At 41.3% G+C, this 25895-nt stretch overlaps 1 protein-coding gene across 1 annotated transcript in view; it reads right to left on the minus strand.

Annotated features, from left to right (window-relative positions):
• The window catches only part of LOC127486484 (rho GTPase-activating protein 20-like), a 161402-nt gene that overhangs the window by 73751 nt on the left and 61756 nt on the right, over positions 1-25895 (minus strand). Inside the window, exons 14-21 of the mRNA XM_089301762.1 lie at positions 22931-23008; positions 20720-20786; positions 15321-15500; positions 11386-11522; positions 9998-10159; positions 6109-6215; positions 5123-5318; positions 4632-4782 (exon numbers count right to left, since the gene is read on the minus strand). Coding sequence (XP_089157888.1) covers positions 4632-4782; positions 5123-5318; positions 6109-6215; positions 9998-10159; positions 11386-11522; positions 15321-15500; positions 20720-20786; positions 22931-23008 — 1078 coding nt within the window. The remainder of the gene's footprint in view (positions 1-4631; positions 4783-5122; positions 5319-6108; positions 6216-9997; positions 10160-11385; positions 11523-15320; positions 15501-20719; positions 20787-22930; positions 23009-25895) is intronic.

The raw sequence follows: 25895 nt of genomic DNA on the forward strand, positions 1-25895 counted from the left end.
GAGACAACAAGGGTGACTCACTCTCTAGGCATTTTATCCCTCCTGCACAGCAAAAGACGACTTCAATCCAAGTTAGGAAAGTTGCTCAACCATTTCGGCAAGTTAGTTCTTGAGGAGGTTTCAAGGAATTTTAGGAAAGATGGGATAAAATCCTCAAAAACCCTGACAACTGTTATTTTCAGTAACTCAGAAGACAGAGGACAAATGACATAGGTGGGCTCATTCCATGCTTAGTCTTGGTCTCCTTGCCCAGTGAAGGAAGTGTTTATGCCAGTCACACTCCCAGACACTGGGTCCAATTCTCAGGTAGATTTTATTTAATCCATTGAAGAAAAATCTACAGTTGTCTTGGGATAACTTTGGAAAACAGACCCTATGAGAGGTCAAGGCAACGATTTAACACCCCAGCATCAGGCAATCATCATGGAGATTTCCTTGAGGTTTCTGAGACCTCGTGAAGGAAAGGAGAGGGAAATACATATCATGAGTACAAGATGCAAAGACGGAATTCTTTTGGAGCTAAACAAAAGATTTTCTAAATTCATTGCAGATATATTATTTTTATTTGAGTAGCACTAGTCTACCAAACTTTGGAGTTACGATTTGAGGTAGCAAACGTGTGAGGATACAGAAAATGAAAGTCTCGGCAAATTGAGTGCTGATTTGGTGTACGATTGTGAAGCAGTCATGATTCCAGCAGAAGCAAATGGTTGTCTCAGTGTTTGTGCCTCATCAGCAATTTTCTTTCAAGGGAATCTGCCCTTCCAAGGCAGAAACTGAAGATGTCAAGCTAGTTAGGAAACACACATTCAAACATTTGTGAAAAAGAAGCTCTTAATGTCACATTAAAAGATGGGCAGAGAACATAAAATGAAATCCTAAGTAATTCTGCTAACTGAACACATCCAGTGTTCAGAATGCAGAGGTCAAAAGACAGATGTGGGCCCTGGCCAGCTCGGGCTTGGCATTATTTGCCAGTAGACGATTTTGTTCAGTCACCACATCTTACACTGTGCCACACTCCAAGTGAAGTGTGAACTTTCATGTTGAAGGAAAAACAAAACCTATCATAGTACATTTTCCAACAGCAGACCCTTCTCAACATCAGATAACTGGTAATGAAGTTATTCTGAATCCAAATACGATACAAGCACATGAAAGGAGATACATGCAAACATGCATTATGGGAAAATGCTGTGTGAACTTCCTTTTGCTCAAGAAAAAAAGATTCCTATTCTAAATTCTCTTACATGTTTCCTGTTTGTCCTTGGATATCATTTTGAACTGTAATTTTCCTTCCAGAAAATATAAGCACAAGAAAAATAAAGGCAAACGGCATAGTCAGTGTTCCCGTGGAAGCCAAGTCAAGAAAAATATGAAGTCAAAACCATTGCCTTAGTTTGGTAGTCACACTGGTCATTCTCTAGCAAGAGAGTTATTAATGGAGGAGTTCAATTCCAGTTAGGAAAATTATACATTTTGGCAAGTTGGTTTGTAGCAGGCGTTCAAGGCAGTGCAAGGAAGATTCAAGTACATGCTTAGGAACCACACCAATTGTTCTCTTCAGTAACTCAGAAGACAAGGTTCAGAAGGCACGCACAGGCCAATCTGAAACTCGGGCCTAGCCTTTTTGCCAAGTGGAGGGTTTGGGTCAGTCACATTCTTTGACATTGGATCCGATTCTCATGTTGGTTTTATTGATTCCACTGTGGAAAAATCTAAAGCTGTCTTAGAATATGTTCAGAAAACAGACTCATCTCAGTGTAAGGTACAAGTAAAATCAACTCTGAAATCTCAACTTCATGTACTCATAAAGGGGATTTTCCTGAGGTTTCAGAGACCTCATGAAGAAAAGAAAAAGAAAACGTACTGGGGGCAGCCAAAATAGCTCAGTTGGGAGAGTGTTAGACTGAAGAAAAGGAAAATAGATACGATGAGAACCCACTGCACAAATTGAATCATTTTTTAGAATTGTTACTAATATAAAGAGAACAGATTTCGTGTATTTCACAGCTACAGTTCTAAGAAGAGAATCATAATTCCCCCCTCCCCCTCTCACTCTCTCAACCCCCTCTTTTCTTCCCTACTTTTCCTTTAAGTTTTACAAAGAAAAGCTTTCAGTCCACTCTATAGTCACAGGCTTAATTTATCACTAACCATATATTCAACAAGTAACAAAGTCGGAAGACTACAGTTCCACACAAGTATACACAAGGCCTAAGAAGAGCAATCATATCACAAAGTATCCATTTTATTCCTAAGTATTTTTTGTATTCTACATCACCTGCCACATAGCAGAGAAAATAAATATATTTGTCTTTTAGGGACTGGCTTGTATCATTAGGCTTAATGGTCCCCACTTGTATCCATTTCTATACACAAGACAGGATTTCATTCTTTTCTTTTTATGGCTGAGGAGTATTCCACAGTGTGTATATACCACATTTTCTTAATTCCATTATCAGTTGATGGATATCTGGGTTGACTCCACATCTTAGTTGTTGTGAATTCAGCTGCAATAAACATGGGGGTACAGATGACACTTCACATGCTGATTTCATTTTCTTTGGGTTCATTCCCAGGAGTGGAATGGATCAGTCATATGGTAGATCTATTTTCAGATTTCTGAGGAATCTCCATACTGTCTTCCATAATGGTTCTACTAGTTTACATTCCCACAAGCAGTGGGTTAGGGTACCTTTTCCCCACATCATCACCAGCATTGATTGCTTTTTGATTTTTGGATGATAGCCATCTAACTGGGCTGAAGTGAAAAATCATTGTGGCTTTGATTTGCATCTCCCTGCAGACTAGTGATCCTGAGCATCTGTTCACCTGTCTATTGGCCATTTCAATATTTTGAGCAGGAAAATTCCTTTCTAAATTCATTTCAGGTGTTTTATTTTTATTTAAATTCCACTTATATACAAAACATGAGAATTACTTTAAGAGGCGCAAAAAGGATAAGGACAGAAATACTGAAAATCTATCTTGAAAATCAATGATTGAATTTTGCAACTGTGAGACAGTTACAGAATAACTGGATTCAAAACGTTTGTCTTAGGGTAGGTGCCTCGTGGGCAATTTTCTACCAAGGAATTCTATCCTTCCAGGAAAGAAACTGAAGATTTCAAGCACATCGATAACAAGGCGCAAACCTTTTATAAACTATCCTTTGGCGTTAGGTGAAAGGAATTTTAGGGACATTTAAAGGAAGCACGCTCTTGGTACTCTTCAGTAACTCAGATTGCGAGGACAGAAGACGCAGGTGGTCCCTTTACAAGCTCAAGCTTGACTTCTTTTTCCTTTGGAAAGTTCTGGCCAGACACCATACCTTTAATGGGTTCAGACTCCGGTGACAGTGTCATCTTTTCCATTGACGAGAAAACAAAAGTAGTGTTAGTCTATTTTCAGTCACTTTTCAGTATCTGATTGCAGGAGAAGAATTTGTTTGGAATGTAAATATCATTTGCTCCCAATGTGGGTTTCTTTAAGTTCTGAGACATCATCAAACTAAGTATATCAAAGTATGTCTGAGAAAATGATGCCCAAGTTGAATACTCATTGTGAATCAAACCAATTCTTGTTTTGAATTGAAAGTTTGAGGTTTAATCCTTGAAATCATTTAAATGAAGAATCTTGTACTTTGGAAAAGGACCCATTAGTTTTCCACAGGGAGCCAAGGATAGAATAACATCATTGACTCATATTGGAGATTGTCTTGCAGTTTCTGAGACATCATGAAGACAAGTTTATGAAAGAACAATTAATGAAAAAATGATTTATAGATGTACTACTTTCTTGAGCAAAACAAATCCCTATCTTTCATTTATTCTAAGGTTTTTATTTTTAACTTTGAGTACTATTTATGTACACAACATACAAAGGTGACACGTTGGTACATGAAGGCACCAAATTTGGAACACTGGCAAGAAGCCTCTATGACATGAGGTCTTTTCTGTTCATCCCTAACACTATTCCCTTTCAAAGGGTTTCAAAGAGCACTGGGACTTGGGATGTGTCAGCTACCACAGAGTACCAAGCCTCGCCGATGCTTCAACAGGAACACACTGATTATATGGGAGAGAGTAATTCAGAAGTGTATGTGGAAATGCATTTCAAAGAATGAACTTGTCTATGCACACACTGTTTCTAGTTGTATCATAAATACCTATAATGAAAAAGTGTGCATTCATCTGAATATGTTTAGCAGCGAAGTCACATACTACTTTAAGTCCACGTTTCCTCAGCACATGAGGCACTCTCATTTGTAAGGGCTACACTTACATTTGGTTAGAAAATGGTTCCACAGACTAGATCAACACACGATCTCTCTGATGCGCACATCATTTGCAAGAGTGGCGTGGTAAGTCAAGTACATCATCTTATCTGTGCTTTGGTCTCAGGACACCATAAAACCTCCTGATCTGTGCTACCCTTGTGAAGACAGAGCAGGTGGAGTCATGGGAGGGGTGGCATTACTCTTGGGGTTAGCCCTGAGCTACAGGACATCACTCAAGCTTCTCCTGTGACACCTGGCAGGCTTGCGGTCTGGTTCTTAGCAAAGGAGTGAAATTCTCCCAGAGAACCTGGCACGCTGGCCCTAAGATCCCACCGCAGGGAACTCTCACCTGGGCTGGCAGCACTCTGCCCCGCAGTGGCGATGACTTGCCGGGTACTCTCTCCAATGTTTCTTTTGGATTTCATACAGCTCTTCTTAGACTTCTGGTCAACTGCAAATATTCTGGGATAACTTGCAATCAGAAACTCCACGAGGGAAAGCTGTGACACAAAAGGATGAACATGGGGTGCTCTTTTCCACTTGGCCTATTTAGGAGTCACAAGTCCTATGTGAACCGTGAACATCACAAAAATGTGAAATTCTGGATTCTAACAAAAATTTGCACTTGACAGTAACACATACGAACCAGTTTTATCTCATAAATGACAGTTACACTTCCAAGAATACTATGTAACTTGTCCAAAAACATTTCTCATTAGAAGACCAACATATTTTGTGGCCTAGTTGAATGGCTAATATTTTGATATCACTCGCTTCTTTGGCAAGAATGCAAATCCTGACTTTCACTTTTCCAACACAAACAAACAGGGTACTCATTACCTTTCTCCTTATTTCATCTTCGAGGGCTGGGCTTCTTGAAGTAGATCGCCAGACACACAGAAGGCTCGGGGTGATGCACAAAGCTAACTTTGATGTAGTCATCTGATTGTATGATGCATTACATGAGATTGCATATAATGATGAAAACAAGTGTCTTATGAGAGCTGTGTTAGTTCTGGGCAGATGGGCTAAAAGCCTAAACACAAAAAAATGCAGTCTTATAACAAGTCATTTTCCTCAGGAATTTGTAGATAAAAAAAAGGAAATACAGTAGTTTTAATGCCATTGACATAATCCAATGAAAATACAGACAAAAGGAGCTGTAAGTCTTAAAAAAAATTCCTATGATTTTTTTGCTGAAATCACAATGTGTTTTCATTTGGGATAACTTTGTAAATATCTAATTGAACACAGGTATATTAAAAACAGATGTTGTGTTACAGAATGTTCTCAGGTGAGAGCTTACTGAGGAAATTCAACAGCAATTAATTGAAAGCATTGCCCTTCTTTGAAAGGTAATAGTACAAGAATGCTGCCTCAAGACAAGAGTCTAAAGCAGTGATGGAACAAACACATCCCGGGCATGAATACATACAAAAGCGCTTGACTGACTTCAATTCTATAAGCACACACAGAGATCTGCACTTAGTTGCTTCTGACAATATGACGGTCAGACCAGTGGTCAACTGTTCTTGTAGCATGTCTCTGACACCAGCGGACTTCCTCCCCACCGATGTCATACATTCAGAATGTGTACAATATCAACAACTCCATAATAACATTTGGGGAGAAATAAGAACTCAATGACAATGGTAGAGTCTACATGTCTTCTGATTCTGGCTGTGGTGTGTGGGACTACAAGAACCCTCTTCACAATGTGCACTCTTCTAGTGGTTCATGCTCGAGAGCAGAAAATCTTTTTCTCAGACTATGTCGGTTGCCTTCTGAGGCATGTCTGGAATGCAGTACCAATTATATAGAATCACCTCTGGATGTCTCTGGCCTCCTCGTCATTCCCTTTATCAAGAACATCCAGCCACTGATCATAGAGGTCGGTTGAAAAGAGAGTGCCAGGAAAGGCTCGAAGACACTCCTTATAGAGATTAAAAAAGAAGTTATATCAATTTGTTGGCAAATATAGACTTGAGAAATTACAAAGAAAACATTTAATTGCAATATTTCATTTAATCTCCGCTTTTTCTCTAGACGTTCAAACTGTGACCTCCATAGAGTTTGGCCTCTAATTCCCACCATTGTGTACATGCAGAAACGGGTGCTTCCATTTCTTCTGACTTACTCTAGAGGTGTACACAGTCTGAGAAGTTTTGGAAGGGAAGAAAAACCTCATCTTATTGTCTCAATCATCTTTTGGAGGGTAGTTATTATGGCATAGTGGATTAATCTGCTGCCAGGGATGCCATCAACTCTTATCAGAGGGTCACTTCAATTCCTGGCTGCTCTACTTCTGATCCATCACATTGCTAAAGTGCCCGAGAAAGCAGTGGGTAACTGCCCAAGTACTTGGGGCTCTGCCCTACTTCAGAGACCTGAAACAAGTTTTCGGTTCTGGCTTCAGGTTGGCCCAGCCCAACCTGGGCCACTCAGAAAACATGTGGAAGATTGACATCTCTGTATGAGCATGTGTGTGTGTTTGTGTCATTGTAAGCTTATTTATTTATGTAAAAGATGGAGTTGAAACACACACACACAGAGGGAGAGAGGGAGAGAGGGAGAGAGGGAGAGAGGGAGAGAGGGAGAGAGGGAGAGAGGAGAGAGAGAAAGAAACAGAGAGACAGTGAGGGAAACAGAGACAGAGAGGAATCTTCCATACACGAATTTACTCTGCAAATGTCCACATTGAATCCGGAAGCCAGGAACTCCACCCAGCTCTGCTATGTGAGTGGCAGGGACCACAGTATTTGGGCCATCTTTGGCTGCCTTCCCATGTCCATTCGTGGTAAGTTCATCCAGAACCAAGCAGCTGGGACTCAAATCAGTGCACATACAGGTTGTCTGTGTTGCAGGTAGTAGGTAAATGCACTGCGCTACATTGCCAGACCCATACGTGTCTCTCTCTTTCACTCTGCCATTCAAATATATAAAACAAATCTATATAGTCTTCTTTGCCTATATTTTAGCAAAATAGTACAAACTGACAAATCTGCTTATGGGTCATCCTAAATCATATTATGCACTGTGGACATGTAAACATACATACTTCACATTTTGATTTCAGACTAATCCTTTTAAGTCTTAGCAGCAAAGGTTCCGAACCAAATGAACTAAATATACACACATGTACTCACAGAAAATAGGAAGTAAGGACTGGACATTTTGACTATGTCTGTTCCCTGGGGCAAAATACTCTCCTAATAGCCTCATTCTACTTTCCTTTTCACTAGCTCATTGATCAACTCTTTACAAATATAACCAGAAGATGGTGGGATTTATATTTCCAGTTCATATCCCCTTGCTAGCTTTCTTTCCACTGGTCTCACTATATGGCCCATGACACTTTTCAATAGCAGTGAGTGTAGGAAATGCCTCTCAGTAAGTGTTGTGTTCATAATCCAGACATTGCTCACTCATTCTAGTAGTTCTTGAGTAGTCATTTATGTCATATCCAGTTTGGACTACTGGGGATAGAACAGTGAAGAAAACGGACAAAATCCAAGCCCTCTTATACCCTGACTATGTCACTGGCGTCCAATACTCTCCCACTGTAGTTACAGCCTTTGACTGTTTCCCAAGGAGTATGTCCAGTATGTGTGGAGCTCTGAATGATGGGGAAGTCTGGGATGGCTCAGGAGCAGCTTTGTCTGCTGGGTACTTACTTCCATGCACGTGGGGTATGTGTCCTCTCTTGGCTTTCCCTGTGCTGCAGGATGACTAGACGGGGCATGTTGTGGAAGTCACACTGTGAGCCAAGGAGATCATGTGAAGACGATTTGCTGTTGCACCTCTGCTTCTAGGGAGCTCAATGGCAAATCCAACTCCATGACTGTATTTATGTTTAGCCTGGACCAACTCTCCAGGTGATTCCCATGGTATTTATCAAAAATCAGACTCCAAAGTCCTCAGAGGGGTAACCACTATATCTTGTTGAAAAATGACATCAACTTCATGTACAACAGAAACAACACAAACATGTGACTGTCTAACCTAGTGTATATTTTTATGATCTGAGTGATGTACGTGTGGGCCCGGAAGTCATTACAGAAGTGTAACCATTTAACATGTGGCCAAGCATTGATGGAGGGTAAGGAAAGAGCAAGTGTACTGAGCGTTTCAAAGAATGTAAGGATATTTTTTGTAGTGATTACGGCATTGCCAGATTTTTGTTTCACAGCTGCTGAAATGACCAACAATTCAATTTTCCCTTACAGAAATGTACCTGGATACTTGTGATTTTACCATACAATTTTGAAATACATGTGTATTTTGCATCACCTTGGATTTTAGAATTCTTTGCTCAGGGATGGCACTGTTTCGCAGCAGGTTAACGCCTTGGCCTGAAGTGCCAGAATCCCATATGGTATGGGTGCCGGTTCAAGGCCCGGCTGCTCCTCTTCCGGCCAGGTTCTCTGCTATGGCCTGGGAAAGCAGTGGAAGATGGCCCAAGTCCTTGGGCCCCTGCACCCACGTGGGAGACCCAGAGGAGGCTCCTGGCTCCTGGCTTCAGATCGCTGCAGCTCTGGCCATTGCGGCCAATTGGGGAGTGAACCATCGCATGGAGGACTTCTCTCTCTCTCTCTCTCTGCCTCTCCTCTCTCTGTAATTCTGACTTTCAAATAAATAAAAAAAGAGAATTCTGTGCTCAATGGGCAGAGGCACAGAGAGTGAGACACACATGCACATACACGCACACTGTTCATGAATGAGGAAGAGAGACAGAGAGAGATCCTACATAAATGAATGGCTGCAATATCCAGTTCAGACCCTGGTTGAAGCCAAGAGCATCATCCTTGCCTCTCACATGGGAGGCAAGAACCTCAGTACCTTGGCCATCTTCCACTGCCTTCCCAGATGCATTAACAGGATGCTGGATCAGCAGCACAGCAGCCAGGACTTGAATTGGGGCTCTGATATACGACGCCAGCATTCCAACCCCCAGCATACCCTGCTATGCCAAACACAGGCCCAACATTTTAAAACTTCTAACCTAGCTTTGCCTGCTGCAACACTTTCAAAGTCAGATTCACAAGCTGAGCTTTGTGCTGGGGCTCGTTACTATGTAACTATAACTAGGAGTATTGGCTTAAGTACAATGGAAATGAACATAAGATGCCAACAGTAGTCAAAATGAAGGCAGCTCCAAATAGCAGAGTCCTGACACCACGTGTGAAGCAAAGGCATAAGAGACAGGGGAAAGAATGGCAATGAAAAGAATGGAATTTTCTTGGCATTTGTATGTATTTTTAATTCATTTTAAGAGCAATGTTTGCTTATTGTGGAAAACACCTAGAATGGTTTTCAAAATTTCAAATAAAGTTTCTTTGGGAAACTCTGATGTCATTAGGAAGACACTGTCAAATCTGGCAAATGCAGGAGATTTGTACTGGCCAAAATTCTATATGAATAACCAGGGTTTATTTGGAAGATGCTTGGGCAATTATAACTATGCTAGCATAATTCTACATGGAGCATTCAGATGAGGACAGCAAGCATGGAGTCTGAAGACTGGGAAAGCTATCTAACAAGCAGAGTCTGTCCAATGAAGGGAGTAGCTGCCTACAACCTGGAGTTTCTGATGTGTTTTTCAGTTTCTCAGACGCTTAACTGATTAGGCCTACTGCTCTTCTTGAGATGTCACGAGGAATGAAACCCATCACACAGCTTCCATATTGTGCATAGATGATGCCAGAATCCCCCTACCTTTAACAGTGTTGCTAACACAAGTGGCGATTCATTGCCCCAGTCGCCTCTATCTCCTGTGTTAAATCTTTCCTTTAGGGCTATAAATGACTTTATGTCACCAACTTTTTGAAAAATATTCTCTGTCTTTGGCCCTTTCTGCTTGATAATACGAATCACTTCCTGTGGAAAAGAAAAAGGAAAACTAATTAAAGGACATTTCATATCCACAAGCCCAGAACAAAAGCTAGCCCCCTGTAGAGAAGAGTATGGGAACTGACACAGCAGCAGCTGAAGTGAGGGAAGAAAATTTTGTTCAGTGTCTCTAAATATATGTTCAACCCATCCATCTGATCTGTGTCCACCCACTAAATTGTTTTGAATGCTGGCTTTAACCTAGTTTCCTTTTCAAGGAATGAAACTTGTACACCAAACTTCTCTGCTTCAAGCTTTTAGTGAATCACTCTCTCCTGTTTTACCATGCTGTTCTCATTATTTCCTAGTACTGATGGCCTTTCCCAACTAGGAAAATCTCGTTGCCACACTTGTTGCCAAACTTGTTGACTTTCATGTCCTTCTGCCTCATCTTCATGCCAAGAGGGGAACAGGAGTGTCACAGTCAGGTATCTCCAGGAATCTGTCATCTATTAGGTCCCTTACTTTTCATGAGACCTTGGGCATAGGACATCACCTTACTCATGCTTTCCTTTTATCCATGAATGATGTCACAGTGATGAGGATCCTAGCAACTCCTTCAACTTGTGAATGCTGCAAGGGCTGGGGCACCATCTAGCATGGAACTAACTTGATACATTCCTCCCCACCTCGCAAAAAATGCCCTACATCTAGCATAGTGTATGTAGATGTGCTGGACAATCAATGTGCCAACTCTTAAATGCCCTCCTGGGAAATAACATAGGCCACGTTCTGTGGCTTTCCTCTGACACATTCTCTTATGATAGAAGGATACATAAATGGCAGGTGATCCATCTAATCATCTGAAATACAAACCACGCCCACAGTGAGGGACGTTGAGTTCTAAGTTTGAGTCATCTAGACAAAAAGGAAATGAAGGAACACTTCAAGGAAGAGGCTAAAAGGGGAACATGGGGGGATGTCGACTCCAAGAGATTCAGAAACATTCCTTTTGCTGTGTGTGAGCAGGTGACTGGGTAACATCGCTGAAACCAGCAGAATAAACGGAACGGTTCTTTCTCCTGTTGCCTTTGAAGTAAGACCACGATAACTGAGCTGACTGTTCTTCTTTGAGGTCACATTAAGAAGGCATGTCAGCCAAAGCCAGGGACTGACAAATGATGGCCTCATTTGAAACACTTTTGGATGATGACACCAAGCCCTCAGAACGCTCACTCCTGAGGAGGGCTTCAGAAGATCAAAATGATACCTACCCAGAGTGTGAGGGTCAGGTCCTCAACACCAGACACTCTCAGGAGTGTTGGCACCGAAATAGCAGGAGGGGAGTCCTGGGGCAGGTCATTATGGCTTCTGGTAATGCCCCAGCAAGACAGACAGTTTGTGAGAAAGCCTGAGGAGAAAGTGAGACCATTAGCTGTAGAGGATCATTGACAGATTCTGTTTCCACCCTTTCCATTTGACAGGTGACTGTTTCCAGCCTTAGAAAAGACAGAAACTGATCCATTTGTGGTGTACAAGAGCTTACGATCTGAAATTGGCTAGTACCATCCACGTGACGTTCATGAACTTTTCTTCCCAATTTCCTATAAGCTGGCAGTTAGAATCAGGTGTTTAGCCTAATTGTTAAGATGCCCTAGGCTCATATCAGAGCATCTGGACCTGATGTCCATCTTTGGCTCCCAATTCCAGCTTCTTGCAAATGCAGGCCCTCTGAGGCAGTATGCATGGCTAACAAATTTGGGTTCCTACCTCTCACAAGCACAACATGGAATAAGTTCCCAAATTCCAGCTCTAGTCCTGCCTGTCACAAAGGAGACATGATGTAAATACCAGATTCCAGTTCTGTCCCTGGCCCATGGCCACGGCTGACATTTAGGGAGTGAATCAGAGGATAGGAAACTCAACTCAACTCTTCTCTTCTTTTCTCTCTCTCTCTCTCCTTCTCTTGTGCATGTGTGTGATGGTCTCTCAAATCAAACAATCAATTCATCAACCAGAAATGAAATATAAAGACTTGAGGAAGCTGCTCAGGTTCAATTCTGGCAGTGCTACCTACAGTTTTTGCTTTTTATTTTTTTGCATAATGAGACACCTCACATTGAGTTATACACATCCTCTTAAGTTTACCCAGTGGAGTCAGGTGTCAGAACTCATTTGAAAAGCAAAAAAATACAGTTGACATTCAAACTAAGTGGAGTCTCATAATCTACTTCATGCTAAGTCACCTTTCCCTATGAGATTTCCTGTTTGGTAGTCTGAATGCCCAACCACCAGCAACTCACTCCCATCAAAGAGATCTGCACTTCATGACACAAGCTCCCTGATATCACTCAACCAGCCTCTACCTCCCTCACTCTTCAGGGTTACAAAGCTTAACCTGTTCCCCAGGTGATTTGATTTCACCTTCTTCACTTGGTTCCCAAATGAGTGGCAGGATCCCGTGGGGCCTTGTTCCTTGTGCCACCCTGCCAAGCTATACAGCCTATATTTTAGCTACCCATCAAGCTCTGCCAACTGAACGCTGAAGAGGAATTTTCCACAGAAAAGAGGATCACCAAGGAAAACATGAGTTTGGAGTATCTACTGCTCAGCTGTGCACGTTTTCTTAAGAAGGCACCTAAACTTTTCTTCTTAAATGACCGATTTATGCTGAATATCATAAAAGGCACCAGAGGAGTCAAGGTGCAGTGTGATAGACAGATGGGTGAAGTTGCCAAAAACAATCTGTTTTTGTTTTTTTGTTTTTTTGTTTTTTTTAAGATTAATTTTGACAGAATTACAGAGAGAGGTAGAGACAGAGAAAGGACTTCCATCCACTGGTTCACTCCCCAGATGGCCACAACGGCTAGAGCTATGCTGACCCGAAGCCAGGAGCCAGGAGCTTTTTCTGGGTCTCCCACATGGGTGCAGGGGCCCAAGGACTTGGGTCATCTTCTTCTGCTTTCCCAGGCCATAGCACAGAGCTGGATCGGAAGAGGAGCAGCCGGGACAAGAACTGGTGCCCATATGGGACAGCTGCGCTTCAGGCCAGGGCTTTAACCCACTGTGCCACAGCACCGGCCCCCTCCCCAAATATCATTCATCAGCCATCTTCTTGGCATTTCTGGGCCCCTGAATGCATCACCATCAGACAAACAAGGGAGGGCAATCCTCATGGTGCTATATCACTGAGGAAGCCAGGATAGGCTCCAAGATGTGCCACTTCATCAGCCAGTCCAGTTACTCAATTCTTTGGACTTTCCTTTGACTCAACTTGTTTAAGAATGATGCTATCTACACCTCATTGCACTAATATAATGTATTACTCAGCATGGCACACAACTCATCACAACCGTGAAGAGAATTACTTTCTTCTGTAATCATTTACAATCAAATGGTGTAAGGGATCCCACACATCAGTTTCCTCACCCTAAAGTAAACTTTATCTCCATTCTCTTTCTGGTTAGTTAGTACTCTCCAGATAGCATGCAGTCACAAAGTAATCCAACACCAAGCATTCAAAATTCCACCTTTTAAAAGGAGACAAGAAAAAAGCAAATGCCATCTCAAATGCAGGAGGCTGCTCATACATACTACCATATCCAACTCTTTCTTTAAAACAGGCAAGAATACATGGTTTAACTCGTGCGCAACCTGGTACACCTAGGACTCACCTGATTTCATTATTTAAAAATCTATTGGGACATAATCCACTACTTAGTTGTCACACAGCTAAGCAATGAAGCATCATGCTCCATACCTTGATATGAATCTATACATCCAGAACATATGGGAACAGAGAGAGATGAGTGCCATTACAATCTTTCTCAAACAAAAATACTTTCGGTGCTTAGCTGAGGCTTTCATAAGGTACATTATTTACTGAGAGCGCATGCTGCTTCTGTGACCAATGGAAACAGCAGCCATTTTCCATGAGACACGTTGCATAATTCAACAAGCTCACTTCAAAAACACTGAGCCTTTCTGACACTCCTGGCGATACTTCTGGTGGTGGCATTCTCTTGCCCAAATGGGGGTTGTGGATGTTTACAAAGTTCAGATTCACAATCTTGCATAGGAGCAACATTTATAGAATATTGCTATATGCTCAAAATTACAACCAAAAACACATTTATAAGCTATATAAATCACAGAATATCCTCACAAGAAAAGTACGAACACCATTCACAGTGGAAATCATTATATTCTTGCCACAATATTTCCCACCTTACTAAAAACTGTTCTTCAGAGAAAGGTCTCTCAAAAGAATATTGACAAGTAGGGAGAGACTGGAAAGCAAAAAGCTGAAACATCCCTGATCGTAACTGTTCAGTCCATGTCTGGTCTAGATATGCATCTGAAGCCTGGAGGAAGTCAGCATGCCGTGGGCATAATGAAGAGATCAATTCAGGAAGCAACCCCCTAGCCACTTCAGCCCAAGCCAGAAGAGATCCAAATTCAATGCCACAGTTTCTCACCATCCTGGAGATCTTCCATATAAGGTAAGTCTAAGGCATGCAGTACATTGATTACTTCCTGCTCTCACTCCAGGTTCAGGGTTACCCTCTGGAATGCTTAGTCTTCATTTCCAGGCCTTCACACATGATGCTCTTCATTGTAAAGATTTATTTGTAATACAGAATAACACACAGAGAAAGACATCTTTCATCACTTTGTTTTTTTCCCAAATGGCCACAACAACCAGGGACAGGGCTGGAGATTAGAACTCCACCTGGGTCTCCCACATGCGAGACAAAGGACCCAGGTATTTGGGTCATTTTCTGCTTCCTTCCCGGGCACATTCTGATAAAGCCAGCGAGCTTCATCCGAACTGGGAGAGCCAGGACTCAAGCCAATGCTCTGATGTGGATTGCAGGATGCAGCTTAACCCACTGTACCATGATGCCAGGCCACAAGAAACTTCTCTCTACAGACACATAAGTTTGTGCATGCATTATTTTATGGAGCAAATGCTCAGGGTATCCAGAGGACACAAAAGTTCTAATGTAGAAGAACCACCACAATCCTCCTGGAAGTGAGATGGGTTCTGACTTTGAACAGTTTCTCTAAGCCTGGTTCTTGGTGAGTACTGGGTCCCTGTACTTATGCACACCTCCTCCCTCATGGAGAACAGCTCTCTGTCATGAATTTTTTTCTCAGGAATGCATGGATGAGCAGAGAGCAGAACCCTGCTGGAAATTAGACTTACCGCACCGGCGCTGCCTTTTAGCCGTGTGCCTGGGCTTCAACACGAACTGGATCCCTCCATCAGACAAGATCTCCAGAACGGGATCCTCCATGCTCAGGGCGGAGGTGGACTTCCCCGGTTCCTGATTATGAAAGGCAGCTCGATGGTAGCTTGCTTGGATAGCATATGGACACTCATGCCCTAGGCAGAGAAAAATCTCAATACACATCAGGCTGATGGTGACAGGTATGATCAAACATGCCTTGTTGTCAGTGTGGGTACAGCACCGGGGACAGCTCAAGTTCTCCTGGGGCTTCTGCAAGGAAGAGAGCTGTGTCTTGGGAGTGAGCATCAGGTGTGCTCTCTCTGGGGAGGCACTGCATAAAGCAGGCACCCAGGCAGAGGACCTTTCCAATGCAAACAGAAGTAGTAGCCCATTGCCTAGCTTAGAAGACCAAGATCCCTCAGTGCACTGCACACTGATGACTTGTTATTTCCGTTGTAAAGTAGAAGGCCTGCTAAAATCTGCCTTGACTCCAACTAGATTTTTAACGTCCTCATATGAGTAAACATGAGTAAACATCAGTGGTCTGCATTTTTTAAATGATTGGGCCATATATGTCATGAGTTGCTGTAACCTAGAATCTCTCTCCCACGATGTTAGATCATGAAAAGAGACTTCATTTCTCTGTCAGTTTTATAGCCTGTGATTCTCAAGAGCACTGGGGCCATGGTCTGCTGTTACACTTCCCTCCTACTTTGGCCCTCTCGGGAGCCCCTCACAGCTCACTAGCTGAGGGAGTGCTGCAGAGTGTTAGAGACCCAGAGCCATCCTACCAACTGATGTTCACGGAGTACATGTAATGTCATTGCTTTCCTCTCTCATTTTTAAATTGCTGGCAACCCAAGAAATTCTCAAGATCCTCTGCTACTGGTGGGTATTAGCAATTGGGATGTCCATGAAGACACCTCTGTCCCACATTGGACCACCTGGTTTGGTCCTTGATCATGGATCCTGACTGAAGCTCTCTGCAAATGCAGATCAGACCCTAAGATGCAGAGCTGTTGTCTTGAACACTGATGTTCCTGCCACTCACGTGCAAGACTGGACTGATGACCTGCCTTCTGGCTCCTGGCCCTTGCCCTAGGACACCTCCAATCTTCGTGGACCTTTAAGGATAGAACTAGCAATTTAACATTCTGTGTCTATTTTTGCCTCTCAAAAACTAAACTTCGAACATGTTTTCACGATTCTGTGCTGTCAAAGGGATTTTCTTTTCAACAACAAAGTGAAAGCTCCCTTTATTCAATTTCTGACATATTAGTTAAATTTTCCATTTCATGGGACATTAATACCCTGTTCAGAGCAAGAATTATAGCAACTTGTCTCTTTCATGGTAAAAGAAGCTTCTACAACTGCAATATTAACAAAACCAAACCATCGGCATAACCAGGACAGAAAAAGATGATCAGGAACTGAGAGCATATTAAACACACATCCATAAGGACCGCTAGGAGTCACCAACGACAGATACACTCTTAGGATTTCTTGGAGCCAGTCACAGTGCATGCCATTGTTCGGGTCCAAATCATCCTCCAGAAAAAACATTTTACATAAACAAATGCCATCTACTCAATAAATTCATTTACAGTATTTGATTTGCACACTAACTCTACTGCTATCTTTATTTTAATTTTTTTTTATTTTTTGACAGACGGAGTGGACAGTGAGAGAGAGAGAGAGACAGAGAGGAAGGTCTTCCTTTTTGCCATTGGTTCACCCTCCAATGGCCGCCGTGGCCAGCGCGCTGCGGCTGGCGCACCGCACTGATCCGATGGCAGGAGCCAGGTACTTATCCTGGTCTCCCATGGGGTGCGGGGCCCAAGAACTTGGGCCATCCTCCACTGCACTCCCTGGCCACAGCAGAGAGCTGGCCTGGAAGAGGGGCAACCGGGACAGAATCCGGCGCCCTGACCGGGACTAGAACCCGCTGTGCCGGCACCGCAAGGCGGAGGATTAGCCTAGTGAGCCATGGCGCCGGCCTCTATTGCTATCTTGTTACAAAGATGTCAAAATTAAGGAGAAACATCATAAAATCGGTGGTTGGCTTTTGTCCTCAGATGTATTTAGCAATTCCTGAATTTTGAGACTGACAAAGTACATTCAGAAAGAACAGAAACTTTATTTTCAAATTTTGTAAGTGACTTGAAAACATTATAAATTACACATTAGTTCCTTTACATGACTGTTGAAAGAAGAATAGGAAGATTGCCCAGGTAAGTAATACTGTTTGATTTTCATAGAAATCACCAGCATTATATTACAAAGTCTATGACAAATAGTATGCCTCCCTTCCTTTCCAGGGCTTGTTTCTATGAGAGACACTGAAACACATGATGATTCATGAATGGTTTCTTCTTTATATAGGTTAATTCAACAACTATTTTAGGAGAAGTATAATGTTTTTATCAACAACCTCAAGATCAAGTGCTAGAAAATTCAACAAAAAGAATGGCTGAACTGTACATGTTTGTTCATCAAAAAACCTTTTAGGAGTTTGAATGTGATTATCTTAATTTTTAATCATGCTCAAATAACTTCTTGACATAATTTCACAATAAATATATATGTGTTTGCAGATGACATGCATGCATGTATACACACACACACACACACACACACACACACATTCATAAACACAGGGGAACCAGAAACTCCACTAAAAGACTACTGGAACTCATAAGAGAGCTTGGTAAAGTTGCAGGATATAAAATCAATGCAAAAAAGTAATAGACTTTGTGTACCCAGACAATGCCAAGCCTGACAAAGAACTGGTAAGATCAGTCCCATTCACAATAGCTACAAAAATGTCAACACCTTGAAATAAACTGAACCAAGAAGGTGAAAGATCTCTACAATGAAAATTATTGAGCATTAAAGAAATAGAAAACAGACAAAAATGGAAAAATCTTCCATGTTCATGGATCAGAAGACTTATCATCATAATGTCCATATGACAGAAAGAAATTTACAGATTCAATGTGATCCAATGAAAATACCAAAGGCATTCTCCTCAGATCTAGAGACTATGATGCTAAAATTCATACAGAAAAACAAGAGAGCCCAACAAGCTCAAACAATACTAAACAACAAAAGCAAAACTGGGAGCATTACAATACTAGATTTAAAAGCATACTACAGGGGCCAGCACTGTGGTGCAGTGGGTTAACACCCTGGCCTAAAGTGCCGGAATCCCATATGGATGCCGGTTCAAGACCCCGCTGCTGCACTTCCAATCCAGCTCTCTGCTATGGCCTGGAGAAGCAGCAGAAGATGGCCCAAGTCCTTGGGCTCCTGCACCCACGTAGGAGACCTGGAAGAAGCTACTGGCTCCTGGCTTTGGATCAGCACAGCGCCGGCCGTTGTGGCCAACTGGGGAGTGAACCATCGGATGGAAGATCTCTCTCTTTCTCTGCCCCTCCTCTCTCTGTGAAACTCTGACTTTCAAATAAGTAAATAAATAAATAAATCTTTTTTTAAAAAAGCATACTACTATAATCAAAACAGCTTGGATCTGACACTAAAATAAATACATAGATCAATGAAACAGAATAGAATCTTCATAAACCAATCCAACATGTACAACCAACTAATCTTTGGACAAATGAGCTAAAATCAATACCTACAGAATGGTCAGTATCTTCAACAAATGGTGCTGGAAAGTTGTATATACATGTGCAGAAGTATGAGGTAAGAACCCTACCTATATACCTATATACCCTATACAAAAGTCCACTCAAAATGGATCAAGAATCTCAATCTATGACATGATACCATCAAACTGCTAGAGAACATTGGAGAACCTCTGCAAGACACTGGCATAGGCAAACACCTCTTGAAAAAGACCCTGGAAGCAAGGAGATCAAAGCAAAAATACACAAATGGGATTACATCAAAGTAAGAAGCTTCTACAAAGGAAACACTCAACAAAGTGAAGAAGCAACCGACAGAATGGAATAAAACACTGGCAAACTATACAACAGATAAAGGATCAAGATCCAGAATCTATAAAGAGCTCAAGAAACTCAACAACAACAAAACAAGCAACCCAGCTACAAAATGCTCAAAGGACTTGAACAGGCATTTTTCAAAAGAGGACATTCACGTGGCCAAGAGACACAAGAAAAATCCTCAGGATCACTAGCTACCAGAGACATGCAAACAAAACCACCATGAGGTTTCACCTTACCTTAATTAAATTGGCTTTCATGCAGAAATCAACAAACAATAAATGTTGGTGAGGACGTAGGAAAAAGGTACCCTAATACACATCTGTGGAAATGTAGATTAATACAGCCATTATGGAACACAGTATGAAGATTCCTCAAAAACAGGAAAATAGACCTATCATGTGACCCAGCCATCCCACACCTGGGAATTTACCAAGGGAAAGGAAATCAGTGCACGAAAGAGTTATCTGTACCCCCATGTTTATTGTCGCTCAATTGCACAATAGCTAGGATATAAAATCAACCCAACTGTCCATCAACCAATGACTGGATAAAGAAAATGTGCTATATACATACTATTCAACCACAAAAAAGAACAACATTCTGTCTTTTGCAAGAAAATGGACGCATCGGAAAACCATTATATTTAGTTAAATAAGCCAGTCCCAAAAAGACAAATATCATATGCTTTCCTTGATCTGTGGTACCAAATAGAGTACAAAAATTTAATGTATATGAGTAAAATTCACATTTTGAGATGTGATTATTGTTTAAAGCCCTTGTCTGTAAATAATAACCTGTTCCTCTACTATTTAGAACAGTGTTGTTGTTCTTTCTTACTACTGGTAAATTTTTTACTTAGTGGAGGGTTAAGCATATGATTTTAAAGTAAACTGAAAGTATGTTATTATAAAACTTAAAAGAAAGAATAAGAAAGGAAGGAGGAGGGAGAGTGGTATACTTGGACATAGACCTGACAGATTTTGCAAGACTTAAAAATAGAGATTACCTATGAGACTAGAAATGGAAAGGGGAATACAAACCAGTATATGGGCATCAATCAAATGTTTGGAGAGATGAAATTCGACCCCATTTTCATTTCATTACAAAAAAAGAAAAAAAAAAGGACTATTCCAAGACAGTTGTGCTATCCACATGGAAAAGCAGAGAATAAAACTTCAGTTTCTTTTCCAACTACAACTTAAATTGCTGTATGAAGATATGTTGTCAGGCACCCAGGGTAGAGTATACACTTGGCAATTCCTTTTATAAATGAGTACTGACTACATGAGGTTGTTTTCTCCCTTGTAAAGATATTTAAGCTTAAGAACAAACAATGCATAGTCTGGAAATTAATAGTTACCATTTTGAAGCAATACATTTCATTTTTTATTTTGCTGGACACTTACCGATGAGCGGGTAAGAGGTCTTTCTCTGGTTTGAATAGACCCACAATTGGTAGTCCATTTCTGAGCCCTTAGAGACAAAAAGAACTAAGTATCACAAGTCTTTGTCAGGGCATACTTCAAGGATGTATTTCTTTTGTTTTTTAGAAAACTTTAATAAATATAAATTTTGAAAGCATTTTCCCCCCATAACCACCCTCCCACTCGCAAACCATCCCATCTCCTACTCCCTCTCCCAACCAACTCTTCAGTAAGATTCATTTTTAATTCTCTTTATATACAGAAGATCAACTTAGTATATACTAAGTAAAGATTTCAACACTTTGTACCCACACAGACATACAAAGCATAAAGTACTGTTTGAAGATAAGTCTTACCATTCATTCACATAGTACAACACATTAAAAACACAGATCCTACATGGGCAGCAAGTGCACAGTGACTCCTATTATTGATTTAACAGTTGACACTCTTATTTATGACGTCAGTAATCACCCGAGGCTCTTGTCATGAGCTGCCAAGGCTATGGAAACCTCTTGGGTTCACAAACTCCGGCCTTATTAGACAAGGCCAGAGTCAAAGTGAAAGTTCTCTCCTCCCTTCAGAGAAAGGTGCCTCCTTCTTTGATGGCCTGTTCTTTCCACTGGGATCTCACTCACAGAGATCTTCCATTTAGGTCATTTTTTTTGCCACAGTGTCTTGGCTTTCCATGCCTGAGAAACTCTCATGGGCTTTTTAGCCAGATCAAGGATGTATTTCTTTAGCATTTCTACATTTCCAAACAAGAAAATAATTGGGACCAGTGCCAATGCTATTCGAGTTAACAGGACTGACCGAAATAACTTCGGTCCCTTTCTGAGCCTCCAAGACTACACCCCAGATTCATGCCATATGACTTTTGACAAGGATCACAATGCTATTATCCCAAGTGACCTAAGGAATAAAGAATCATATTTATGCCACTTCACTAGTAAAGGTAAGTCTAATCCTGATCATTCCACTCTCAGCTATCTCCAGTCTCTTTGAAGAATGCTGTGTTTTACTGGATTTAGCTGGCTTTCTATCATCTACACAAGAGACCTGGATTAAGTTCTCAGCTCCAGGCATCAGCTCTACTGCTGCTGTAGGCACTTGTCGAGTGAAACCATAGACATAAACTCTTCTGTCTGTCTATGTCTCTCAAATAAAACAAGTTTTTAAAAAAGACATGTATGTGGTGTGCACACACATTCCCCGAAGAGCAAGCTTTCATTCAACTCTTATCTTGCTCTTTAATAATTTATTAGAGGCACCAGATATATCATTCCCTGAATCAGCATCTAAGGCATACAGCTTTTATGCAGGTGTTCTTCATGTCCAAATTTACAAGGAGTGAGATTTTAGCATGGTGGTTTGAAGATGCCTGAGACTCACGCCACAATAGCTGGGTTCCAATCCAAGTTCTAGGTCCTGATTCCAGCTCCCTGCTAATGTGCATTCTGGGAAGCAGCTATGAATTCTCAAGTAACTGGGTTCCTGCCACCCACGTGGGGTACCTGAATCGTACTCCTGCATCCAGACCTTAGTTTCAGACCACCCTTAGGTGCTGTGGGCATCCAGAGATTGAACCAACAGAGGCGAGCACCCTCTCTATGTATTTCTGTGTCTTCCTCTCTCTGTGTCTGTCTTCATCCCTCTTGCTATCTCTGTCCTCTCCGACCCTCAAAAATTAAAAAAAAAATTCAACTAGACATGTCTATTAGGTTTGTGTACACTGAGATGATAGGTGTGGGATTGGAGAAACCAGAATATACAGAAATAGCAATCCAACAGACAAGGTTATTAGGAAGCATGTAAGATATTTTTGTGTGTATATATATATATACATTTATATATATACACACAAAAAAAATAAAATACATGACAATAGCAATCTGAAATTATACTCCAATTTCATTAAATTATGGCTTTCAGTTCACATGAAATTTAAAATCGGAACAGAAGAGCAATACCCATACATAGACAAATACATCTCCGATGTTTTCCATTCCCACATGTGCACATGGTTCTGGGGACAAAATATATTGCTGCCTACAATTGGTCTCTTTGCCCGGAACTGTATTTTACAAATATACACTGTAAGCATGTGTGCATGTATCTGGATCAAAGGGAAAATACATTCATCTCAAAAACCAAAGTTGTTATTTAACTCAAAGTATCTTTCAGATTACTTACACTTAATCCTAGCACTGGTAGTGCCATATGGATAACGTCACTCACTGTGTCTAAATTGGTAACTGTTATAATTCCAGACTGTAAAAGGGAAAAGAAGAAAAAACTGCTGATACAGGAGAATGTTAAAGTATATGGTTACATAATTATGAAACTCTTGGTTTCAGGGTAAAGTTTGAGTAATGACAAAGCAAAATACATATGAAGCACCAAACCTTAATGATAACTGATTTTTATTACTTTACGTAACACAAAGCCAGAAGAAAGAATTTCAATTAATTAACATGTTTCTAATAGAGGAGTTATGATACTAAAAATATAACTGCTTAGGCCCAAACAGAAAGAACCTCAATTCAGAAAGAGCCCAACACCCAAAGACTATTTCCATCATGCAGGGAATAGTTCAACAAGGAGTCAGTCTCTCTCCTTCTCTTGATGAGTTGTGTTTTTATGTTTAGATTGATTTCTTTGCATACCATATATTCAGTCCTCGTCAAATGAGAGTAAGAACTGGCTCTCACAGGCATTCTTGCTCCATAAACCACTATGTAGGGAATACCTTCTCCTAGTCAGATCACCCTTTTTAGATTTTCATTGTCAAAATGTATTGAGACCATGAACCCAGAATTCAAGGCTGAAAATTCTAGACATCTGAGTTCTTTTTTGAGATACCCATAGAATTTTAAAACTGTACATGAACACTTTCACAGAATTTTTTAAGGAAAAAAACTCTTTTGAAGGATTACTCATCTTTTTCCAATTTATCTGGTTTGTAACATAATGGATTTTCATGGTATATGGAAATCATTAAATTCAAAATAAGCAGTACAAGGGTATGGGCCTTCTTTTCTGGTCCTGTTCTCTCTATGAACACATAGATGGAGCTGCTTATAAGCATGTAACTTAAACTATTCAATAATTAGAAAATATGGAAATGAGTTTCATTTCTTTTCCATATGAGATGTTACTCCATATATAACGGCCAGGGAAATGTGACCAGATCTCTAAGAGTTTCATATGAAAATTATGCAACAAAAGCAGCTATGTGCTCCAAGACATTAAAACAAATGTGCTGAAAATGAAAAAAAAAAAATTAAAAAAAGTAGAGGCTGTCCCAGCACAAAAACAGAAGATATTTCAAAATGGGAACTTTAGCTGTGAAAAATATCTGAAAGAACAATGCAGTGGGTGGACTAAAAAGCACAAGTGAGATGGCAAATTGAAGACAATGAATTTGAAAATACATCAATTGGAAACAGTCAGTCTGAAAAAGGAAGAAAGGTATGATTGAAAAAATTAGAGCTTACTGCCCTAGTCCAGGAGAAGATAGTTTTTAAAAAGTGGAAAGAGTGTAGTCTCAGGGAAGAGTTGGGGAGAAAATGCCAGAGGAAACTCTACCAAAATTAGAGGGACATGGTGGACCTCCTGTGGATGGCACGGATGCCCACAACTTGGGACTCCAATAGCCGAGAGCCTGCCCAGCAGCCAAGAGCCTACGCACTGGCATTGGAAAGTGAGGTGAGACCAGACAGTACTAGCAGTAGTCCAAGGCACTGGTGATTAAGCTGCAAAGAGAGCCTAGAGAAAACTTGGCTTGCAGCCCCAACGAGGAAAGTGTACTTTCCAAACTAGAAGAGAAAAAAAAGTATGGACACAATTTCTCTTTCCCCAATCACTTTACAATGCCATTCTGTAACAAGCCAATAGAGCAGGTGCCATTTTGGACATATGTAACAGCTGTGCCAGCTCGTGTCCATGCCCAGCAACTAGTTGAGTGGAGACCCCTGACTAGTGGGAAGAACTAACAGGGGGATAGGAGCCTGTGACTTTGTGAGGCTTCTCTACTGGGACTGTGAAAAAAACTGAGGGTGTGAGGCAGGATCCACGGTGAGGCTGGGACTTTGGGCACTCACACTGGGAGACTCAGGGCTTCCTGGTTACCTGGTGAGAGACATCACTGGAGAATCTAAACTTACACTGAGGACTGCACAGATCCTTTGTGTGCTCCCTGCGACAGAGTGGATGAATATTATAGCCACTGGGGCTAGCGCTAAGGCACTGGTCTCCATTAAGGAGAGGAGCTCAGCTGAGCAGAAAAAATTTCCCTTCTGATAAAAAACAGAGAGAGAGATTTACTGTGCCAAACCTGGGTGTATCACCTCAGACATGCCCTTAACCCTGGAGAACTGAACAGAGCTCCCTGATCACACCCACTACAAGCTAGATATTCACTTAAAGTAGACATTCCACTTATCTACAGAGCCACAGTACACAGATAAAATCCACTAGACCAAAAAAAAAAAAAAAAAAAAAAAAAAAAAAAGAAGAAGAAGAAGAAAAGGAAGAAACCAACAAGTATCTCCACACATGCCAAACAACAAACCCACCAATTCAAGAAACAAGAATAAGGAACACGACATGACACCCTGAAAAGAGTAAAACCCTTCAACAGTAGATTGTGAATACATTGAGGCAGAAGAAATGTAGGAAATGGAAGTTTAAAAATTGATCGTAAGATTACACAGAAGTTATAGGACACAAATGCACAAACTACTGAAATCTGTACAGGACATGAAATAAAATTTCCTCCATGAAATTGAGACCTTAAAGGGAAATCAAAATGAAATGAAGAATATAATAAAATGAATTAAAAATGCAGTGGGGAGCCTTAACAACATAATCAGTGAAGAAGAAAGAATATGGGCCGGCACCACGGCTCAATAGGATAATCCTCCACCTAGCGGCGCCAGCACACCAGGTTCTAGTCCTGGTCGGGGCACCGGATTCTGTCCCGGTTGCCCCTCTTCCAGGCCAGCTCTCTGCTGTGGCCTGGGAGTGCAGTAGAGGATGGCCCAAGTTCTTGGGCCCTGCACCCCAAGGGAGACCAGGAGAAGCACCTGGCTCCAGCCTTCGGATCGGCGCGGTGCGCTGGCTGCAGCGTGCCGGCCGCAACGGCCATTGGAGGGTG

Source organism: Oryctolagus cuniculus, chromosome 8 (genome assembly GCF_051225735.1).
Source record: "Oryctolagus cuniculus isolate XC-2025 breed Fujian yellow rabbit chromosome 8, ASM5122573v1, whole genome shotgun sequence".
In the NCBI taxonomy this organism is placed as follows: Eukaryota; Metazoa; Chordata; class Mammalia; order Lagomorpha; family Leporidae; genus Oryctolagus; species Oryctolagus cuniculus.